At 42.4% G+C, this 21,381-nt stretch overlaps 1 protein-coding gene across 1 annotated transcript in view; it reads left to right on the plus strand.

Moving 5' to 3' along the window:
* The first annotated feature begins 342 nt into the window (after positions 1 to 342).
* Positions 343 to 21,381, plus strand: part of CLASP1 (cytoplasmic linker associated protein 1) — a 162,229-nt gene continuing 141,190 nt past the window's right edge. The window contains exon 1 of the mRNA XM_008638298.2: positions 343 to 814. Within this exon, the coding sequence (XP_008636520.1) occupies positions 620 to 814 (195 nt within the window). The 5' untranslated portion in view covers positions 343 to 619. The remainder of the gene's footprint in view (positions 815 to 21,381) is intronic.

Consider the following 21,381-nt stretch of genomic DNA (forward strand, 5'->3'; position numbering starts at 1 on the left):
TGACCTGTTTAAGGATTTTGTCCCCACCTTTTTGGGTGGATGGTGGCAGTTGCAATAATACTGATTATTAATCAGTAGTTACTTTAAGCCACAATTTTATTGTCTGTCACTAAAACTTCCAGGGACCTGATGGGTAACTGCTATTGTAAAGAATAACCAAAGGTTTTTGTCCTGACCTACCTTGTTTGATTCCTTAAAATAGACCAATGCTGCTTGTATCTGACTTACCACAGCTTCACAGCTGTATATGAATAACCTATTTTGTGACATGCTTTCAGTCTTTTTTTTTCTTCCAGTCTTAATTTAACCTATAATACTGTTCTTTTTCATTTCTTTCAGAATGGACTGCTGAATTGGGATTTATTGCAGACTCAACTGTACAGTGCTGCTCGTTGCTTCATCTATTACCAGTTATTTAAATTGGACTTTTAATATCCTGCCAGCTGCTGTGCACACACACATGCTGCATTGTTGCCATTCTCAGAATTGCATCTTTGAAACCCAGGCCCTCAGTAACCTTCATCGAAGAAAGAGGCGACCTCCTGCGTACGTTTGTACAGGGAGATTTTGGCCCTGCTGCCCTCTGGCTTTCTGGCTGGTGCTGTATTTCTGAGACACCATGGAGCCCAGTATGGAGTACTGCTTAGCGCAGGTGCTGCAGAAGGATGTTGGAAAGAGACTTCAGGTTGGCCAGGAATTGATAGATTATTTCTCAGATAAACAGAAGTCAGCTGATCTTGAACATGATCAGACTATGCTGGATAAAATGGTTGATGGACTGGCCACTTCTTGGGTAAATTCCAGCAATTATAAGGTAAGACTTTGTCATGTGGAGTGTGATTACTGTCAGATGTTTTGATGTCGAGTGCTACTTGATCTAAATGAAAGCTGTATAATAGACATTCTATTATACTGTTCTGTAAGCTGGTAATTACACTGAATCAGTGATTGTTGTTCCAAATCTTGGCAGCTGATAGCTGCTATGATATTGAGGACTCAAGGCAGTAAGAATTCAGTAAATGGTGTTTTAAGCACTAGTGGATTTACATTTGGTGTTCATAGATTGTGGTATCTTGGTTTCTTTGTGTACCTTGTTAGCTGGTGGCACTCTTTAATCATGCCAGTAGTTAGCAATGTTGTTGATTTCCTGCCATACTAAAAGATTTATAAAACTGAAAAAAGCATATATAAACTGCACTTGTTTTCACTGTCATTAAACCTTGCTAGACTTCTTTTCCTATTTTCTGTGGGCAACACAGTAGATCAATTGTACTTGGCTCAAGAAAGGTAATGTCTTTGTGAGTCTTCTGTTGAGTTTGATAGTGTTGAGATGAGCTGGTAGGGCACGGAACTCCACTGCCTTGTTATCCCTGTCATGTTACTTCATCTCCCCACAGGTTTAGAGAGAAAGTCCTACCACAGCCATGTACTGTGGGAGTGGGGAGGGATTCTCAGCTGTGGCTTGAAAAACTCCTGTCCTGGTCTGTTCATGAGGCTCTCTGTAATAGAGTACTGAAGCTATTATATGGGATGTAACAGTGTTCCTTTTTGATGAGTCCAGAAGAATCTCAGAGTGAAAGTTCCTACAGAGCTGAGCCTGAAGATATTTCACTGAGGGTTGTACTGGAGTTCACACCTGTAGAAGTGAAGGAGAGACTGGCTGTATAGGTTGTAAGTGCTCTGGAGCTCAACATACTCAAATTAATTAAAATTATTTTTGACAGAAGTTATGATTGGGAAGTGGTTGTGAGATTGCAGTGTTCTGCACAACTGCATTTCTTTCTCTTTGTTTTTGTCAACAAGCAGCTGCTGTAGAAGCTGTTTGGCATGTAGGGGAAAAAATCCCCAAACACTAAAAACACGATCACCAAACCACCAAAGCTGATACGGTCTCAATAGAGGATCCGTTCTGGTAACCTTAGAGCACAGGAAGAAATTCTTAGTTTGCTGTTGTGAACAAGCAGTATACATATAATTTTCTGAGAGTATTGCATATTCTTATTGCCCCTTTTCTTGCTAGTTGGTTTTCTCTTACAAACTTCCATGATTCTGGGTGGAAGAGTAACCCAAGCACAGTAAAATTGAAATTGTTACCAAATGTGCTATTTGCATGGATTTCATGAAGTGATGTGAATCACAGAGCTGTGCAGTGCTTTGCAATCCCTGTATCCCACTTAGTTTGCAGAATTTCTATTCAGATAACTTGCTCGTCTTCCCAATCTTTAGTCTGTTGAACTACACACTTATGATGATCTCTGTGGTATTCCTTTTCCAGTAACAAACTGGTGGCACTTCTGTACTGCAGGGACTCTGTTCCAGAACTCATGCTGCTGAGATGGCTGTTCATTAATGTGTGTGTTCTATAGATAGCATTTGCTGTAATTAATAAGTTCTAGTAAGCGTAACAGAGACATGTCTCAGATGTCTGGAGGGTGTTTTCTCAGTGAATGAGTATAATAGGAGATGTGAAGCTTTTGAGTGGGGCAAGCTGACTGTTTGGAGGTCAGTGATGTGGTGAAGTCTACTTCAAGATCCAGCCAAGGCTTAGTGCACCCTCTTATGCCAATCTCTTCCTTTTGTTTTAATGCCTGCATCATCATTGCCTTTTTTCCTGACTGCTTGTGGGGTGTGGTTTGGAAGCTCTGCTTTTTCTGGTGTGACAGAGCACAGGGGAGCTGGTATCATTTGATCCAGTTCATGGATTAGTGTGTCAACTTTAGGAGTGAAAGGCCAAGCATCACTGCTCTAGGATAGCCATCTGGAGAGCTAAACTGCAATGGTCTGGTCACAATGGAAGAAGCTGAAATATATGTAGTCTGTTCTCACCTCAGTCTCTTAATTTGAAAAAGTATCAGCTTAAAACAAAGATTGAGATCTGCATGATTTGAATTTGATTTGATTTGATTTGAATTTGAATCTGATTTGAATTTTCCTAATACGTGAGTGATAAAGTGTGTGTTCTCAGAATAAGACTGAGTGTGGATAACAGATCCATTATCTTGGGACAGCATGCAGTTGATTCATGGCTCCTGCCTGTCTAGGACTCCTCTAACTAAACCCTTGTGCTTATATGTTATCACTGAGGAAACATCAGCAAACAGAGAAGTGACATCTCTAAGGCAAACTAGTTCAGTTTGGATTAAAAGGAGCTTGAACTGATGATGAAATTGCACCTTTACAGGAAGGGCTCGAGCAGTGTCCCTCATTGGCATACAAGTTTGATCTGTGTATGTCATGGCCATCACTGACCTTTGTAGGCTTTGCTGTTTTTCTGTACATTGTTTCTATTTTTTCGTGACACTATTTTATGCAGCCCTTGACCTCAACACAATGACTGTAGACAATGGAGTTGTCTTTTTCAAGAGATTCAGGAAGAAATAGAATGAAGGAGGGCAGAGATGCTTTTCTTTGCTTGGTGCTATCCAAGTCTGTTAAAAACATCATGTGTAAAACATAGTGAGGCTTAACATGCTTCTGATAGCGCTCAGTACTCTGAAACTCCTCTAACAAATGGTCTTGTGACCTGATCACTGGTTCCTCCTTTGTACCAGGCAGCTGCCTTACGTGCAGAAGGCACTTGGATAGTTCAGGATAGTTCAGCTTTTCAAGTCAAGGAAACATAAAGGTGATTATATGAAACAAGGCACTGAGGTCCAGTGCAAAGCCATTTGCATGTTTGTGCTTGCCAGCAGTGTGCTTGAACTGCACCTAACAGCCATTGCAGGCTTGAGTTTTCCCAGCAGTACTTACTGGTGGGTAGAAGACAGACGAATGGGGCAGAGTAAAAAGATGAATTCTCTTTGAGAGCTCTTACTCTTCTTTGGAGCACAGTTGCTTAGAGCAGACAGCCTGTGTGTGGGCACTAGGAGTTTTGGATTACACCAGTGAGGTTGGGCTGGGGAAGGTATAGCAGGATGCTGCAGACCAAAGAGGAATTCTGCCTCTGGTCTGTTTCTTCATTTTGGGCTTTGTTTGCTTGGTCAGTGGTGTTTCAGGATGGTGGTTCTGCTTGACTTATTTCTTTCCCTGATAAGGATACAAGAGAATTATTTTGGTGAGCTTTGAATCTGTGAACAATAACTAAGGCCTGCACAGAGCTGTCTGTTTTGAGACATGAGGCAAAACAGCACAGCAGTGTCAGAGGCTTCAGCGTGCCCTCTCAGGTTCACAATCCTATGGCAAGGGGAGAGAGCTGAAATCGTCGGTAATCCCTTGGTGAGCCATCTCGCTTTGAGCTGCTTCTGCAGTATTGAGTAATGCTGATGTTAAGTGTGCAGCATCTCCTGGCTCATCTGTGGCTGATGAGCCTTTCTCAGTACCCAAACCATGGTGTTTCATATTAAGGTGTAATGTAAAGTAATATGTACAGGATCTTAAAGTAGTTTTCAATCAGCCTGATACTCTGAGAGGTGAACTGAGAGTGTTCAGCAGTGACCTTCTCTCGCCTGCTTCTCCTCAACAGTATTGGGAAATGAGGTTTCTTGCACGTTTCTTTTCCCTGGGATGTGTTGCCTGTGCTGTTTGAGTTGAGGTTTCCAGTGGAAACAGCCCTTGTTACTGCAGGGTTTTTTTTAGACAAACATCCAAGATTGAACTCGGAGATCGATGGTGACAGAGCCTTCAAGCAGGTCAGGGTCCAACATACTGAAGAGAGATTCTATTCAGTGTTTTCACATGTTGCGGAGTGGTAGGAGAGGCCAGTTTGAAGTGAAACTGGATGGAGGTTTGCAGTAAGGAATTGGATGAAGCTTTGTATTTTTTTCATGCACTTTGGCAAGTAGTGAATTTTGGTTCTGCACTGCTCTCACTGGACAGGGTTTGCTTTCCAAGGAGAGTATCTCACCTCGCATAGGATGGTCCCTTTGTCCCAGTGCTGCTGGGTCTGTGCAAGGCTCTGTGCCCAGTGGCCTGCAGGACTGGGTTTTGCCTCTGAGAGGCAAGTTAGGGACTGACATGGTTAACAGACCCCCAGGTCTGAGGACACATCCACAGCCTCCTGCTGTGCTGGTAGACTCAGTCTGTCAGGGCAGGGCTGTGTCCTGAGCTTTGTTTTTGTTCATGTATGCAGCACTTCAGATTTGATTTGTTTAGCTCCCAGCTCATTTTGTTACTGAGAGAGACATCATGGTCTTTAAAGTAAAATGTGAGATGTTAATGAGAATTTTTTTGATATGGTGAAATATTGCATGGATATTTTATTTCCCCTGACAAAATACCTAATAGCATTAGAGAAAGCAACCTTCCATTCTGATCTGTTTCTGAATATCAAGCATTACAAGAGCACGTTTCACTGAGCTAAAGAGAAATAAAACTTGCATACATAAATTAGCTGGCTTTCTTAAACTGTGTTTTGAATAATTTTTTTTTGCTTGCTAATTGAAGGGTAGAACAGATGGTGCAGGCTTAGTTTAAAGTGACGTCCATTAGAGTTACTTAAGCTGATGAATGGTTGTTCACTATAAGCATACATTTTTTCTCTATACCATGTTTATTTTGGTTGAAATTCGGTAGAAGAAATCCAGATTTAAGAAATAATTATCATGCATGGTTATGGGCTGATATGATAATTTGGTGAGTGTGTTTTGTTGAGTGTTTAATGCATGGAGGAAAAGGGCTTTACCATCTGGGGAAGAAAAAGAGACTTGTAAAGGGTTTCCAAGCAGCTGCTGTTAGCTGCTGAGTTTTGAGCTGCTGGGGGTGCATGGAGATCAGTAATGTATACATTCATCTAGCACTTTCATCCCTTTAAAACCTTTTTACCATGAAGCTGAAATTGCTAATAAAAATGAATTAAATTAGTTTAGAGGCACAAAAGATATGAGAAAGGGACTGTGAAGGAAAAGTGATCTTGAGATCTGGACTTGAGAGTAGAGCCTATTCCTTGCATATGCCCATATTGCAAAAGGTATCTTGGCAGAAACTGCTTTTGATGACTTTCCTTGTGGGGAGAAGAGTTACCTTAGGAAGGGCTAAGGACTCATTTGGTTTGAACTGCATTTGTGGAGTGTGCCCAGTCCTTATTTTTAGGCTTCTATGCTGGCATGCTCCTAATAGGTGGGTTTTCCTGCCTTAAACTTGTGGAAGAGCAGTGTTTTGGCTTCAGGATATCCAGTTTCCTGTAGGCATTGATGTTAATTCCCAGTCCAGCTGATGAGTTGTTTTCCCTCTGGCTCTAATAGCTGGACCTGCCTTCCCAGCACTTTAACTGCTCCGTGGGGTAATTTGATTGGATTATGGTGCAGCTCTTACCTCTGGTACCAACAGTGTGGGCAGTGCCACAGAGGGTGCAGTGGAAAATAGAAGATTGTAGCGGCTGGAGTAGATCAAATTCAGTACTAGCTTCAGACTTTTGTATTCAGGGAAGGGGAAGAACTATGTGCTCTAGCAAGTCAGCATTTAGAATTTCCCTGGGGATTTCTCTTCATACTTAAAAGGTAATAATGACTGGTGTAGCAAGATGGATTGTCCTTTTCTGACTGCAGTGGGAAGAACTGGAGTGGAGCAGTAATGCTTTCTTGTTTTATGCACAAATGTGGATGTGCTACTGATGGCATAAAACAAAAGGTTTGTGAACCTGAGTGTACCAAAGAACTACATCTTTCAGTTGTTTACCAAGGTATTACCAAATAAAATATAAATAATGAGAACCTACAGGATCTCAAGGGAGTGTGAAGAGTGAAAACAGTGTTGAAATAATGACGACAGAAGTTTGTTTCCATAGTGGCACATTTATGCCTAACCTCTTTTCCACTGGCTTTAGAGCTCAATATCCAGAACTCATTCATGAAATGGAGGGGAAAATAACCCCATCCCTGAGAAGAAATGTAGCTTTTGCAAACCGAAGTGTATTTTCTTTGGGTCAGCTCTTTCAGAAGTAGTTGAAACCTGGAACAGAGTCCTCAGGCGTCCCAGAAGTGTCTGCAACACAGCAACCTTACAAACCCTAATGAGATGCTTTAGACCAACCAAGAGTTTCACATACAGTAAAACTCCTCCAACCGTTTTACCTCTCTTGTTCCCACCAAAGCAGCCTAATTGCAACACTTACATGGTGTTTAATTAAAGACAGCTTGATATCCTGTCTTTTGGTAGGTCATAGTGGATGGTGAGAAATAAATGGAAAAACGGGATACGAAGTAAAAGTCTCCCGTACCTATCACTCTGGGCTTGTAGGGATTTGAGTCCCTGATTTTGTTTGCTGACCAAATTAAGTTCCCACAGGATTTGAGTGCTGGGACTAACAAATGTTGTCTGTGACTGTTTTTTTTTCTTCTTTGTTTGGTGTATCAGTGTGGGGGGTTTTTTGTTTGTTTTTTTTCATTTTTGTGTGTGTAGTTTTGGTTTTTTTGGTGTATGTTCTTTTAGGGGGTGGGGTTTTTTTGTTGGTTTTTTTTTGTTTGTTTGTTTTGTTTTTGTTTGGGTGTTTTTATTTTATTTTTGTTTTGTTAGGTATGTTTTCTCTTGGGTGTTTGGTAGAGTGACTCCCTCAGCATTGGCAAGGGCAACAGGCTCTAGTTTGGGACTGGGAGTCTGGGTCAACACACAACAGACTGAAGCATTGTGGTTACTAAATTGAGAGGATAAAGCTATTCCTTTAATGCTGGTGTAGTGTTTCATTTGCAGCACTTCAGTGCTTGTCACCAGGGTTTATTAGAGATCTAGCACAGTTAGCCAGCGCTCAGAAAACCTTGGTGTGTATTGCTTCACTGCAGGCTAAGGGTCACAGCTGATGCATTGGTGGAAAAGGCAGATTATTGGGGATTTATTTTCATGGGATAAGGGTGTACTAATGCTATTGTAGAGTGCCTTATTGGGCCCTTCTGTGGCATGTGTTGTACAGTTCTAGTTGCCTGTCTGTAAGGAAGGAATTCAAGCTGGAACAGGTGCAGGGAAGGGCTAGTGGGGTGTGCAGGGTATTGGAGAGCCTGCCTAACCAGAGGAGACTAGAGGCTTGGCTTGTTTAGTTTACAGTATGAAGACTGACAGGGAGTATGACTGCTGTCTATAAATACATCAGAGGGGTGACCGTCAGGGAGGGGAAAAAACTCTTAGATTTAAAGGGCAGGGTTAGCACAAGAACGAATGGGTATAAACTGGCTGTGAGTAAATTTAGGCTGCATGTCAAATGAAAGTTGCCTGCAGAAAGATCATTGTAAAATTTGTGGAGCTAAATAGATAAGGACAAGACATTTGGTTTTAGGATAGATCTTGGGATGATTTTGAATAGTTTATGTGCAGTGTAGAGTAACAGGATTATGCACAGTGATAAGGAAGTTTCATTTCAGTCCTTTGTGTGAGAACATGTATGATACTGTGCCTGAAACTGCTTGAAGACTTTAAGTAAAATATTTTAAAGAGTGTACTTGGTTTTGGTCCTCAGAAATCCCAGAGTGACTTACAGAGACTGTTCATGTTGTGCCTGTTACCTATGGAGTAAAATTAGCAGTCATTTATATGCATGTGTGACCCACCTCCCTTCTTGTTTAGTAGGTAGCAGGGTGAGTAGGAGTGAATCCTCACTTTCCCTGACATGACCTGAATGGAAGGTTAGTGTCAGTGCTGGATTTACTGGCACGTTGATTTCTTTGCTAGGCTCTAACTTGTTCAGTGGGGTTTTGTTGTTCTCTTGATGCTGAAAGAAATATTCATCAACCCCCAGGGTCCTCCCACCAGCACCAACCTGTTAGCTTCTCCATTAAAAAGTATGCACATTCTTCCATGTCTTCTTTGTGGGATATTCCTTGAAGTTGTCTTAAAAGCTGTTCTTGTCTCACCCTTTGAACTTCCACATGAAAAAATTGTCTACTGAAAAGTCCCACTGTCAGTGGGCTCTAGTTGCCTCTGACTTGGTCTAGTTTTAATTGAGTCATTTTGTAAGCAGGGAAGTTGTATGAAGCCTCATTTCCTTTGACTTTTTCTATGTAGATTTGCTGGTATCTCTTGCTTTGGTTTTCCTCATGCTGAAGTCTGTGTTTTAGTGGAATCTCTTTTGGTTACTGTATTTGTAAGAGCATATCATCTTTGGTATCTCTGTTTTCCCTACCATGTTAGGTTGAAGTTCGGTAAACTTGGCTAAAACTTTGAGAAGTTGGGAAGAAAAAAGAATATACAAATGTTAGATCAGCAATTTAATGATCTCTTCCTTAAAAATAGGACTGAAAAATACCCGATAATACTCTTTTTTTAACATTCCAGTGTGTTCTTAGCATTAAGTGCACCTATGGGATTTTTTTGGAGGACCAGCTCATGGGACAAGGTAGTCTGCTGCAGGGTTACCTCTGTGTTTCAGATATGCATTTCTGGCTCTGGCAGCCCTTCTTTTTCAGCAGGTGCCTTTTGGAACTGAAAGGTAACGTTACCTATATGGCGGTTGGATCAGCTCTTAGGATCACAGGGTAATTCAGGTTGCAAGGGTCTTTGGACTCACCATCTAGTTCCATCCACCATATCAGTGTATACTGTCAAGGCCCTAAAACTTGTTTCTTACTTGTTTTTTAGAAGAATTTATCAGTAGGTAAGTGTCCCAGTGTCAGAGGTGCTTACATGAATTGACTCCTGTGTAAATGTTTTTGGGATGCCAGTGATGCCAGCAGTTTTGTGTGCTGAGTCACCCAGGGTACCAGTAACAGTTTAACTGAGACTGAGCACAGTCAGATTTGCCCTCCTGCTTGCCTTGCTCAGAGCTGATGGTTGGAATTGTGCTTTGTGTGAGTCTGTATGAAGCTGCCTTGTGTAATTGTATCCTGTGTGTCGTCTGGTCTGTGGCCATATCATTAAATGCGGGAGGGAACACAGTGGAGACATGTAGTCTCTGAATTTCTCCAAATGAATGTTGCCTTCCACAAATCATTCATTACTTTCTTTCTAGATGAGATCTCTTTTTTTTTAACTAGGCAAAACCTACTGAGTTCCTCATTTGTGCTAAACATGGAACTTTAAAACAAAGCAATATTTGACTATTCAAGAATCGGAGCAAAGACTTCCAGTTATCACACCATGGAGAGCCTGGTAATTTTTTATGGTGTGGCTGGGATTTTAGCCAGAGGAGAAAATGTGTAGGGCTGAATCTGCATTAAGTGTGAGAAGAAAAAGCATTAGTAGCCACAAAAATTTTTTATCCCCAAAAGTAACTCCTGGAGAGAAGTTTGTGGAAATGATGAAAAATTGCACAGTAGAGCCCCATTCTGATGTAGAACCATAGCATGGCTCTAAGGGACCTTAAACATCATCTGGTTCCAGCCCCCCTGCCACTGGATGGGACACCTTCTGCTAGACCAGGGTGCTCAAAGCCTCATCCAGCCCGTCCGTGCCCTTTGTGTGGCAGCTCTGCTCCTACAGGCAGGATGTGTGCACACAAGCACAAAGGCTGGCAAGATTTCTTTGGGGTGTGGAAGCATTGTGAGGTGAACTGTGGTGGTACCGCTTTGCCAATGTTGAGAGTGTTTGTGCCAGTCAGCTGGTAGTTGAGAACCTGGTAGCAGCAAATGGGAAACCTAAAGTTGCTTCGATTCAGCATGTTACGAAATTATATTATCTGAGTAATATCTGCATTTACTGTGAAATGTGTATTAGGAATCAGCTCTTTGTGCTAATTTTCTTTGTCTGTTAGAACTATACTCCATTAAAAGACAGCAAGTTTGCCTTGTATTGCCATGACTCTCCATTTGACTAATATCAAGTGACATAGTTGTGTTTGGTCTAATTGGAAATCCTGCTGCAAATGGAGGCATCAGCGCTTGTGCAGTGACATGGAACAAACGTCTGCTTTTAACAGTTTGGGAGGACTTCGTGTCTCCCTGTTGGGAGCTTAGATAAAGGGTCGCCGCTCGTTCAGTGCAGTGCAGAGCTGGACATTAGACTTTTACTGACATATGCCCATCACCAAAGTTGTCTGATGGAGCCAGACCTGTTAATACTCCAATTTCTGTAATAGCTCTGTAAAGATAGAGAGCTCTAGCTTTCACATTGGAATAAAAACTGTACCTGAGTTTTGGAAGGAATTCTGTTTGCTCATAGCTGATGGAGTCCATCCTGATGCACCAAACTGTTTAACCCAATACTCCCTAATAAACTATGTATTTTTGTGTGCTCTCATCTGTTCGGAGTGCTGTGGACAGAATGATCCTTGTGCAGATACTGCAGTACACTCCTAGTTTGGTAAATTAACTCCTTGGAGAAGGCAGTAGTGTACTGTGATTAACTCTGAGATGCTCAGAGGGGCACTGCAGTGTTGTATCCTGTGGCATGAAGGGTGCCATTGCTGTGCTGCTGTTGTGTGCATGGCTGAACTGCTTGACCTCCAAAAGGAATTTCTCACGCAATGATTGGATGTGGTATGGAAAGCTGAAACTGTACACAGGTTTTAGGAGGTACATGCTCTTGCAGATTGGAATACTTTGTCTGTCTGGCTTGAGCTTTTCTTCCAGGCCTGTATGGGTAGCTTTCCTGGTTTTCCTGTCTGCCTCTTCTACCTTCTTTCCCTTAGGTCTTTGGAAAGTTGTTACCTGCATAATTTTCCTGGAATGTGAATAAGTTATGTGAGTACGTCTGCTTGTGAAAGACTACTAGCTTCAATCCCCATCAAGACCTGAACTTTCTTGTTGCCTTCAAAGAGCTCTGCTTCTTTCTTCATGTTGGTCAGGTCTCATTCTCTCCTTGCAGTTTCATCTGTTTCCTTCTGGAATTTCCTGTTCTATAAGCCTGCTAAAAGTTAATGAGAACGTTTCCTAAGAGCAGGAGGGCAAGTGTGGAGAAAAGTGCTGTGGTTCTTGTTTGAAAAGTTGCACCTAGAGGTGATGTGTGATGGGAATTGGTATTACAGATGGGTGGGAAGGCAGGATCTTGGACCAAATGACAGTGCTTTGAAGGTGAAGATATGAAACATCAATTTGCAGAACAGCTAGAGAGGGATGGTGGTGTGAAAAGAAGGATCATTCATGAAAAAAGGTATCACTGTAAGATAATTCCCTTACAGCAGTAGTGTTATAAATGGGGCATATATTTGGGAAAGGTGGAAGGGAAAGGATGTGTAACAGCAGAAAGGTGAGCTGCTGAGAACCATGTGAGAACTTCAAGCTGTTTTATGCAGATGGGATAGTCTGGATTTTAGGTCTGCATGAAATACTGCAAGTTTAAACACTTAGTAAATTTAAGAAGTATGTTTCAGATTTCTATCAGGGAGACCTCTTAGTTGAGTACTAGGTACTAACATGGTCTTTTCTCAGCTGTTGATCCTTCATTGTGCTATCACTGAGGTATCTGGGGCTGATGCTAATTGATGGCTCTCTGATTGGCATTTCTGAGTTTTCTGATGGCCATTTTCAGGAGGAAGTAGTGCATGAGAATTATAGCAGAGTGTGCTGAAGCTGGACAAACACTTAAGAACAAGGTGGTAGCTCTGTTACAAAACTAAGTCATGTGAGAGCTGGTGTGAGGGTGGCTTGCTGGCTCTTTGGTCTGTGGAAAGCAGGTTTCTTGTGATGTAGTAGTGAAGCTGTGTAGGTCACATTGGTCCCATGGGCTCCCCAGTTCTTTCAGCTAACGTAAAGGAGGGAAATAAGGTGAAGGGAAAGTTGATCTAGACAGGAGAGCCAGGATAAATTGCTGGAATATGTACTTTATACTCTTTGTGGGTACTCCAGACTTTCATGTGGTGTTTTCTGTGTTTTAACTAGAATCCAAATTTATCACAATTGTTTTGCAGGAGTGTGTTTTATGATGATTCCAAGATGATAGGTCAAACATCAATATAAGCATATTGGACTAGGCACAAAGGGTGGCTTTGGTGGTCCTGCTGTTTTCATGTTCCCAGTCAAAGGGGCTCATTTGGTGTGGCTACAGCCCTTGAACACTGCTTAGCAAAGGCTGTGCTTTGGATGGGTGAGGCATGGAGTGAGAAAGCATGGGGAGCTGTGCAAGTGTCCATGTCTCAAAGAACCAGTTGTGCAGACAGGTTGATCCTGGCAGTTCAAAAGGCCTGGATAAAGCCCTCTGGGAAATCTGAGCAGAGGGCTCCTGCATGAGCCAGGAGCTTGGAGAAGAAAGGAGCTGCTAATCGGGGAAAAGATGGAGCTGTGGGGAAGGATGAGGTTGGGATAGACTCTGCTTTCCCTGTGGGAAGATAACCAGTGGTGACTCTCGGGTGGTAGTCTAAGAGGAAGAGAGCAGGAGACATTCTGGTGTGTCTTTTTACATTGGGGTAAGGAAAGCACAGGCAAAGAGAAGAGGCCAAGGGCAGGACTTTTAGATGGTGTTCATCAGGGTGGGAGTTGAGCCAGGAAAAACTTCTGGGACGTCAAGTAGATGCCCTGAGCCTGTTTATCTTCCTTCTGTTTACTTCATGGCTGTCACCATTGAAGTCTGCCACCTTCAGACTTGGAGGATGGAAATGAAATGTGTTACTGGGGAGTTGTTTTCCAGGGATCAGAGGGGCACTTGTGATAAATTAGAGCAGCAGTTCTGGTAAGTGAATGTGTGCTATGAAATGGCTCTACAGCCAAACTTGGCTGAGGAACAACTAAAACAAAAATGCTCTAATAACTGCATTTTTTAATCAGGAAAGGTGTGGTAATGTTGGGACAATGGGAAGTCTGGAACTTAATTAAGAACCAGATCCTGCTGCCACTGAAGTTGGAGAAACTCAAATTGACTCCAACTGCTGCAATATGCCATGTGCAGACTCTCTGGAGATGGGACATAATTTTGGATGAGCACCACAGCTAATGTGGGGAAGAAGGGGTCTGTTTATTTTTAGTTTTAGCTCTTCAAATGCTGTTAATAACATGCCTGTGTTACTTGTGTGTATGTTAATAAGGATTAATTTACATTTGGATTTTGTTTCTTATGGAGGTTTTTTTCTGGGAGACATTCCTTTGAGGCATACCTTCAATAATGGGTAATTGGGGGATAACTAATCGTGTTTAGTCTTTTGTTATGGAAGTCAGAGTTAGTGATTGAAATTTATGATTTGCCACTCCCGCTATTTGAAGCTTTTGAATCTGTATTTCCATGTGATAGTTTCAGTGATTTCTAAGTAAAAACACATTGGTAATTCTTTTTATAGTCAATTATATGTGAATTTATATCAGAAATTTTGGCTTCTGTGCTAGTTACTTTGGTATTGTGTGACTGTGGCATCTTCTAAACCTGCTGTTTTGTATAAAGCTTTTACACTATAGAAGATGGGGGAAAAAAATCTTGGGCTATTACTGTTTTTTTGTACTGCCCTAGGAATGGATATGGGAACAACTCCAGCCCTCTCTGCTTCTTTGCACTCTGGCTGGGGTGCACCACTGTTGAACCTGTGAGCTCTCAGCCATTTGGAACTTGGTTTATTGTTTAGGGAGCTATAAAAGATAACTCGAAGGAAGTGAGGCTGTTGTCTGTGGGCTTGCATTTGGACTGTAGAGATCCACATCCCTATTAGAAAGTATGTAGATCACTGTATGTTTCAGAAGGCTGAAAACTATTGCTTGTGAATTGGGGGTGGGGAATCCTTTTTTGGCAGATGACAAAAATGCTTATGTTTTTCTGCATTTTACAGTGGTGTATGCAAGGTCTGTATCTATAACAAAAAATAAATTGTTGGTCAGAATTCTTAGTTCTGATTTTCTTTCTTTATTTGATTTAAAGATCTTAAATCAGGTTAAACCCTAACGCTGTTCCAGAAGAAATACTTTATTCATAGAAAATAATTGGTTTCAGTGCAGAGGGAACTGCTTGGGATTTCACGAACTGTATTACATAGGATATCAGATTAACTGATCTAATGAGGCCCTCTGCCTCTAAAAATCTGTTAGTGATGCAAATAATGTAGGATAAAGAGATCATAGTTTCTGCTGCCTGTATTCTTTAAAATTATGTAGCTTGATGATAGACAGATATTGCTGTTTTCAATAATTTTTTTGTTCTCTTGTCCTTCCTGTTTCCTTTGCACTTCCTAGATCAGTGGTGTGAGGAGGATGGTTCCCTCTGCTTCCAGACAATGCTTGTTTTGACATCCTAAAATCCGCTCTTGGTTATTTTGGGGGAAATGTGCAATCTCCTTTGACTTGAATAGAATCATTCTAGGTATAAGCGTCTGAGGAGAGCAGCTGATTAACCAACATTACAAGCTGGATTGTGATTTGGAATTAAGGTTTCAGTCACGAGAGCTGTCATTGTCCAGAACATTGGTTGCTTGGGTTCCTGCTGTGTAATCAGTTGGGGGTTGTATCTTTGTATGGAAAGGGTTACTGTTCTGTAGCAAATACAAGAGCTGAGAGTGAGGTATTTGGAAAAGCTGATCAGCAGATACTTGGTTGTCCCAGGACCTGTGGTGGTGTCCACATTCTTGCAAGAACTTGAGGGTGCATCCTTCTCCTCTGAGGCTTGGCAGGGAGGAAGATAAGGATTGAACCCACATAGGGCTGAAAGAGGTTCTTTGCCACAAGCATTCTCTTTCTCACTGACAGGTTCAGTGTTTGTGGATGACATGCTTAACCTGCATATGGATATTGTTTTCATCTTTGTGCCTGTTTTGAATCTCTGCTGTTCAGTGCTCATTTTTGGAACAGTTGCATACCTGTGAGATGAATCTTGTTTTTTCCTTTTATCTGGCATGAAAAGATTAAAAGGAAACTTGAAAAGAAGCATGTGTGCTTTTATTTGACTTGCACAGCTAATTTTCTCCTTAATGCAGTGAGCTTCAACTTGCTGCTGAAAGCAAGTTTGTGCACATGCACCAGGAGTCTGCAAGGGGAGAATCACAGGGAGATAAATGTGCAGTTCCTGGGGAGCTGTAGATCCCGTTTCCTTATGCTCTTTTGTTAGTGATGAGCTGTAGGTGGTCTGTCTGCACTGTGGACAGTTGAGCCTCATGTCAGTCTTTGTTGTTTTCAAGGCTTGGTGGGTCTCAGGCTGTGGTGGTGGCCCATGCCTTGCATAGTGCCATCTTTCAGCAGGGGCTGTGTTTGTCCAGAGTATTTGGTTTGGAGCATGGACTCCTTCAATAGAGATAATGGTATTTGGTGGCTGATGTCTAAAGCTTTCATTAGAACTAATCTGTATAAAACTTCCTGAAAGTCCTACTTATTAGGAGGAACCTCCCTGCTTCTCCCCTGATCTTGCAAGATCTGATTTAGAAATATTTAGTGCATGTTTTTGCTAAATATACTGTAAGTAGTTGGTTTGGAGGTTCACTGCTCTTCTGATTGGCAGAGTTAATGACATACATATCCTGAAAGTCTTTGATGCTGGATCAAAAGAAAATAAAATGATTTTGGAAGAATGAGATTAATATAAATTTTTAAATTCTGTAGTGCATTTCATCTGAAAGTATCTGGAATTACTTTTCAGACCAACAAAATGGCTAAACCCATCATCGAAGCCTGCTGCTCCTACCTGCCTGAACAATAGACATGGCATAAATGTGTTGCTTTCTGTCAAGAGAATTTGACTGGTTTAAATATTGATGCTATGTTCTTTAGTCACCAGCCGTTCAGGCAGAGATTGTATTTAGTTCCTAGTTCACAGATAAAGTAGCAAGGCAATACTACAGGGAAAATTTGGCAATGGTCTTGCAGTGTACTCTGCCTCCATTCTGCCCTCTGAATGGGAATGAAACTGCTCTGAAGATTTAAGTGTATTTACTGCAACATTGGGTTCATGTGGAGCTGTTCCCCCTCCCCTGATTGCTGCACCAGTAGGTGTGTTAGGTAGCTTGGCTCTGGGGGCACGTTGGTGCTCTGCCCACCACAGCTCTGGCAGTCTAAAGGCTTGTGCTTACCAGACTGTTCTGGAGCTTCCTTGGCCTGCGCTGGTGTGACTGAGCACAGAGCCTGGTGTGCAGTACTGTCACTGGGAGAGGTACAGACCCAGTGTTAGGAATACGTTTGTACCAGCCATGGTGGGAGGGAAACCTCCTCTGTCTGCAGGACTGAAATAGGCTGGCAGGCAAGGTGACTCCATAGGGAAGAGGAAATCCTTGGATATTTTTCACGCTCTTCATTTTCTGCCTTATGTTTCTATGGAGCTGTAAGTCAGTCCCCAAAGTATGAAGGCTGCTCCACAAATTCCTGGTGAGAAGGATTCCTCACTGTGTGGAAGAGAGGCTGGGTGAGTTGCTTGCCAGCCTTGGCCCCTTCCATGTAAAAACACAATTAAACTACTGCAGGTGGGTTTTGTGTGTGTGTGAGATCATCACAGTTACGAGTTAATCTGTCTGTGTTGCTGAATTGTGAGCAGATAAGTGGGAACTGGGTTTCTGCTGGTGTAAAGGTTTGCTGGGAAAGCAGGTGCCTTTGCAGGGATTAGCTCCAGGGGAAAAGGTGTTTTCTCTCTTGCTGCTATATGCAGGTGTTCTAGCTAATGCCACATGCAGATGCTTCTCTTTCCAGATTAATGATGCCTTGCTCCCCCAGGTCTCAAGGAGGCTGTTTAAAGGAGGGAGAAGTGTATTGACAGGATTCAGTTGCTGAGTCTGGTCTGTTTGCCCAGTTCCTTAAACCATCACAGTGAATTCACTTGGGAGCCATGGGAAGGGCTTAGTTGCTGCTGAGCTGGCAGCCCTGGCTGCAGGTAATTGCAATTGTGCCTTCAGTAATTTGGGCTCTTGGGAAATGACTGGAGAGCAGAACCTTGCCATTCTCCCCAACCATATTGTATAGTCCAGGTTTGAAAGAAGAAAACTTCTCTTGCAGATCCTTGTCAACCAACCAGTACCGCTCCCAATCTGACCAGTGAAGGAGCTGTGTGGGTTTTGTTTGGTGTCAGTAAGAGGAGAGTGATAGTGGAGAGTGGTTAATAGTGAAGAGCCTGCTACTGACTCAGCTTGCAGCAAACCCTTCTCCCTCCACTGGGTGCTGAGGCTGTAAAAGAGAGGTGGTAGTGTTAAAATCCAGGTTTGCAAACCACAGGTCTGCACCACAACCAAGCTCTTCTGTGCAGGGAGTCAGAATAGTAGTCCGGTGTATTTGCAGGTGGCTCATGGGATGAGGCTTTAGATACCCTGCAGACAGCAGCAGAGTTTTTGGGCTTGTTTCCGTCCTGCTTGTGGTGTTTGCAGCCAGCAAGGAGATGCAGCCCCTGCCTGTAGGAGGTCATGCTCTGCTTAAAGGCTGCAAGAGAAGACACAGTTGCAGCAGCAGTGCAGAATGCCTCACTTGGAAGTTGGTTGCCCATTTTGTTCAGCTGTGTTCAGGAGAAAGCTCTGGAGAAAATATGTTGAAGAGTTTCAGAGGTTGCATATGAATTTTTAGGAGACCCTAACCACAAGCTAGGCCATATTTTTCCCTGTGGTTTTAGGATTGATAAGCATTGTGATAATGCGATAGGAGTTCTACACATTACTGTGTAAGACTAGCCTGTAGTAACTAATGTGTTTTGGTGGTCTCTGCCTTTATGATATTCAGGCTACCCATAGAAGAAAAAAAATCTGAGATAAGGTTTTAAAATAAAGTTTCTATCTCCAGGTAGTCTGGGCTGTTTAATATCCTCTCTTGTATGAAGAGCAGTGAGTCTGTTTCCAAAGCCTGGGAGCACAAGTTGTGAACCTCACATCTGGGGTCAGTGGAGGGGCAGGGTTTGTGCTTCATACTGGAACTGGGCTGTTCTGGACTTGGATTCAGTATACAGTGTCCAAGCTTATAAAGTCTTCCCTTCTTCTTGAGTCTCTTACCTGTTACTTTGGGAAAATGTTTGTGCTTATTAAATTGAGGATACTGGCCCATTGTAGTGATTTGAAAATGGGGGTGATGTCAAGACCTCTGAAGTTGGGGGAGCATTTCTAACTTAAGATCAGCTTGTTTCTTGTCCCTTCCAGAGCCAACAGCTAAGGAAGATGTGGTGGTTTTTAACTACCTGGTGGTAAGACACTTTCTGTATGGTCTGGGAAATGGTGCAAATTTCTTTTTTAACACAGTTTCATGCAATTTAGTTTGAACTTCTCCCTAATGAGTAAAACACTGCAAGCCTAAAGTAAATTTTCTATTGCTTTGAGTAGCCTAGAGACTTTTTTACAAGGTTTTGCTCACTTAATGTGGCATAAATGGGTTCAATTTAATTGGGAAAGGGCTGGTCTGTGTGTTATTCTGGCTTTGGTAGCAGGTCTTGCAAAGCAGCACAACTGAGTCATACTGATACGGAACCCAAGACAGAGCATGCTGAATATGCTAAGGTTGTTTCTTTTTCATGCAGAGTCCATTGTGTTTTGTGGAGTTAGGTGTATGGGTGGTTAGAAAGTTGTTCTGAAGAGCCAAAAGTTTGTTAAGACCTATTGATTGCTGTTGAATAATGAATGTCACAAATATGAGGAGTTTTACTGGGTCTTGGAGCAGCTCAGCATGACAGGATCCAAATGTCTCCTTGCATCTTACTTGCAGTGAGGAGAAAGCTCTTTCATGTTCCCTGAGTGAGCACTTCTCTAATCCGTTATTCCAGGAAATCTCATGATGTACATGCTCCATATTTCTCAAAGCTTGGCTCAAAGTAAGTTTTGTCAAGAAGAAAATTGTATTTCTCTGTGTGTGTTTAAGTTGGGGTCATTGGTGTAGAATTTGCTAAGGATCCTCCAGGGGAAGAAAGGATGGATATGGTCTGAGTTTCAGACATAGGAGAGGGAGTCTAAGGTTCACCGTAACCGTTATACACTTCATGGTTGTACATTAATCTTGATTTAAGCCAGTATTGGAGAGTTTATTTACCAGGGTGTCAACGTTACCTTGGGGAGTAACTTGGATTAGGCAGCGTAGTGTATTTCTACAGAGGATTGCTAATAAGAGTCTATCACTCTGCCTTTCATTGTTCATAAAGGATGTGCACTAACTAATAACTTATAATGCTGATAATGTGTTTCTAATGGCAAGGAGGAAATTTGGAGGCTTTGTAGGTATTGTAATATAACGGACTTCAGGAAATAGTCAAATCCAGTTTATTGTTCACAGAAGACAAATGAATGTACCCAGATGTCTTCTGTCAGATATTTATCCAACCTATGCTTAAAATACATCCTTTGAAGATTTCACACTCTCCCAAATTAGTCTGCTCCAGTGCCCCTCTGCTCTGCATGTTTAATTTTCTTTCTAGCTAATCTAAGAGGATTTCTCTTTATCCTTCTCCTGGAGGATATGGGAAAAGATGATCACCACCTTTGTTCAAGTCCATGCTAGCAAAATCTCTTCAATGTGGTTTTCACTACAACTGTTAACATGTGCCAAATGGGGCTGGTAGTTTGTGCCTTGTTCTGCAGTGTGTTGGCAGAGCTTTTTCTGTGCTGCTGGATCTGGTGGGATTCTGGGAGGGAGGGCACACCACTCTTTTCATCCCAGAAAGGTGCTAAGTAATTGAAGGGTAGAGAAGAACAAAACTTCTCTGCCTATAGGTAGGTGTGTGTGCTCAGAGGCCTTGCTTATGCCTTCTTTTCATTGAAGGGTCATGTGCCCTTGGAGGTGTAACATCGTCATTATTTAATGACGGTCTAAGGGAATCTTTAGCCATTTTACAGTAGCTGCTCTGGTTTCCAGCTCCAGTTCTATAGCAGTGTCATTAACAAAGAGCTGGGGGGAGATGTGGGATGAAGCTTTAAAGGCATTGTCGTGGGCAGAGATAGTTTTTTGTAATCTCTAGAAAGGCACAGCATGTGGCAGGGAAAAGAGCACGCTGGCAGATGGGGTGAGTACAGCTACAGTCATACCAAGGAAACACTGTTGTGAGGCTTTCATGCTGTGGCAGACAAGTGGGTCACAATGTTGATATGTCACTCTGACTGGGAACTTCTGCTGTGATCAAGAATGTGATTATATGAATTAAGGGCATTTCTGGGAAGGGGACCTGTAGAAGAGGTAGTATTGCTGTGTGCATGGAGAATTTTGCCCTTGGAGACAGAGGGTTCAAGCCAGTCTCCTGTGGATGAACTTGCATGTACAGCCTGAAAAGCAACAGTGGAGAAGAGAAACAGTCTTGGAGGCTGCAGCAGAAATGTCCTGTACAAGTCAGCTGGGCTGTAGTTTCCCTTGGTGGTCACCATGCTTACAGAGCATCCTACAGTCATCTGATGTACATGGCAGAAGTGATGGGTGGTGTTAATGGTGTTTTGGTTTGTGACTGTGTCTATTTAATGCTCGTAGTCTTTCCTGTCCATTCCTTGGTGGAGCTCCCTTTTTTGGTATTCTGGTTAGCTTTGCAGCCTCAGGAAAAGTGTGCCTTTCACGTGTACTGTGGCTGCACTGCAGTGTGCTGCTGTAGTGAGGGCTTGCAAGAAGCAAGCAATGGCTTTTGGGCTTGCCTCGGAAGAAGTTCTTGAGCTGGTGAGCAGAAAACTGGTTTGACTTGTGCTGCTCTTTTCTAACTTGGTGAGGAGAGAGGGCTGTGTCTGTCAGCTCCCTGCTGAGCATGGCTGGTGTTGGG

The sequence above is a fragment of the Corvus brachyrhynchos genome, unplaced genomic scaffold (genome assembly GCF_000691975.1).
Source record: "Corvus brachyrhynchos isolate BGI_N302 unplaced genomic scaffold, ASM69197v1 scaffold126, whole genome shotgun sequence".
Lineage (NCBI taxonomy): Eukaryota > Metazoa > Chordata > Aves > Passeriformes > Corvidae > Corvus > Corvus brachyrhynchos.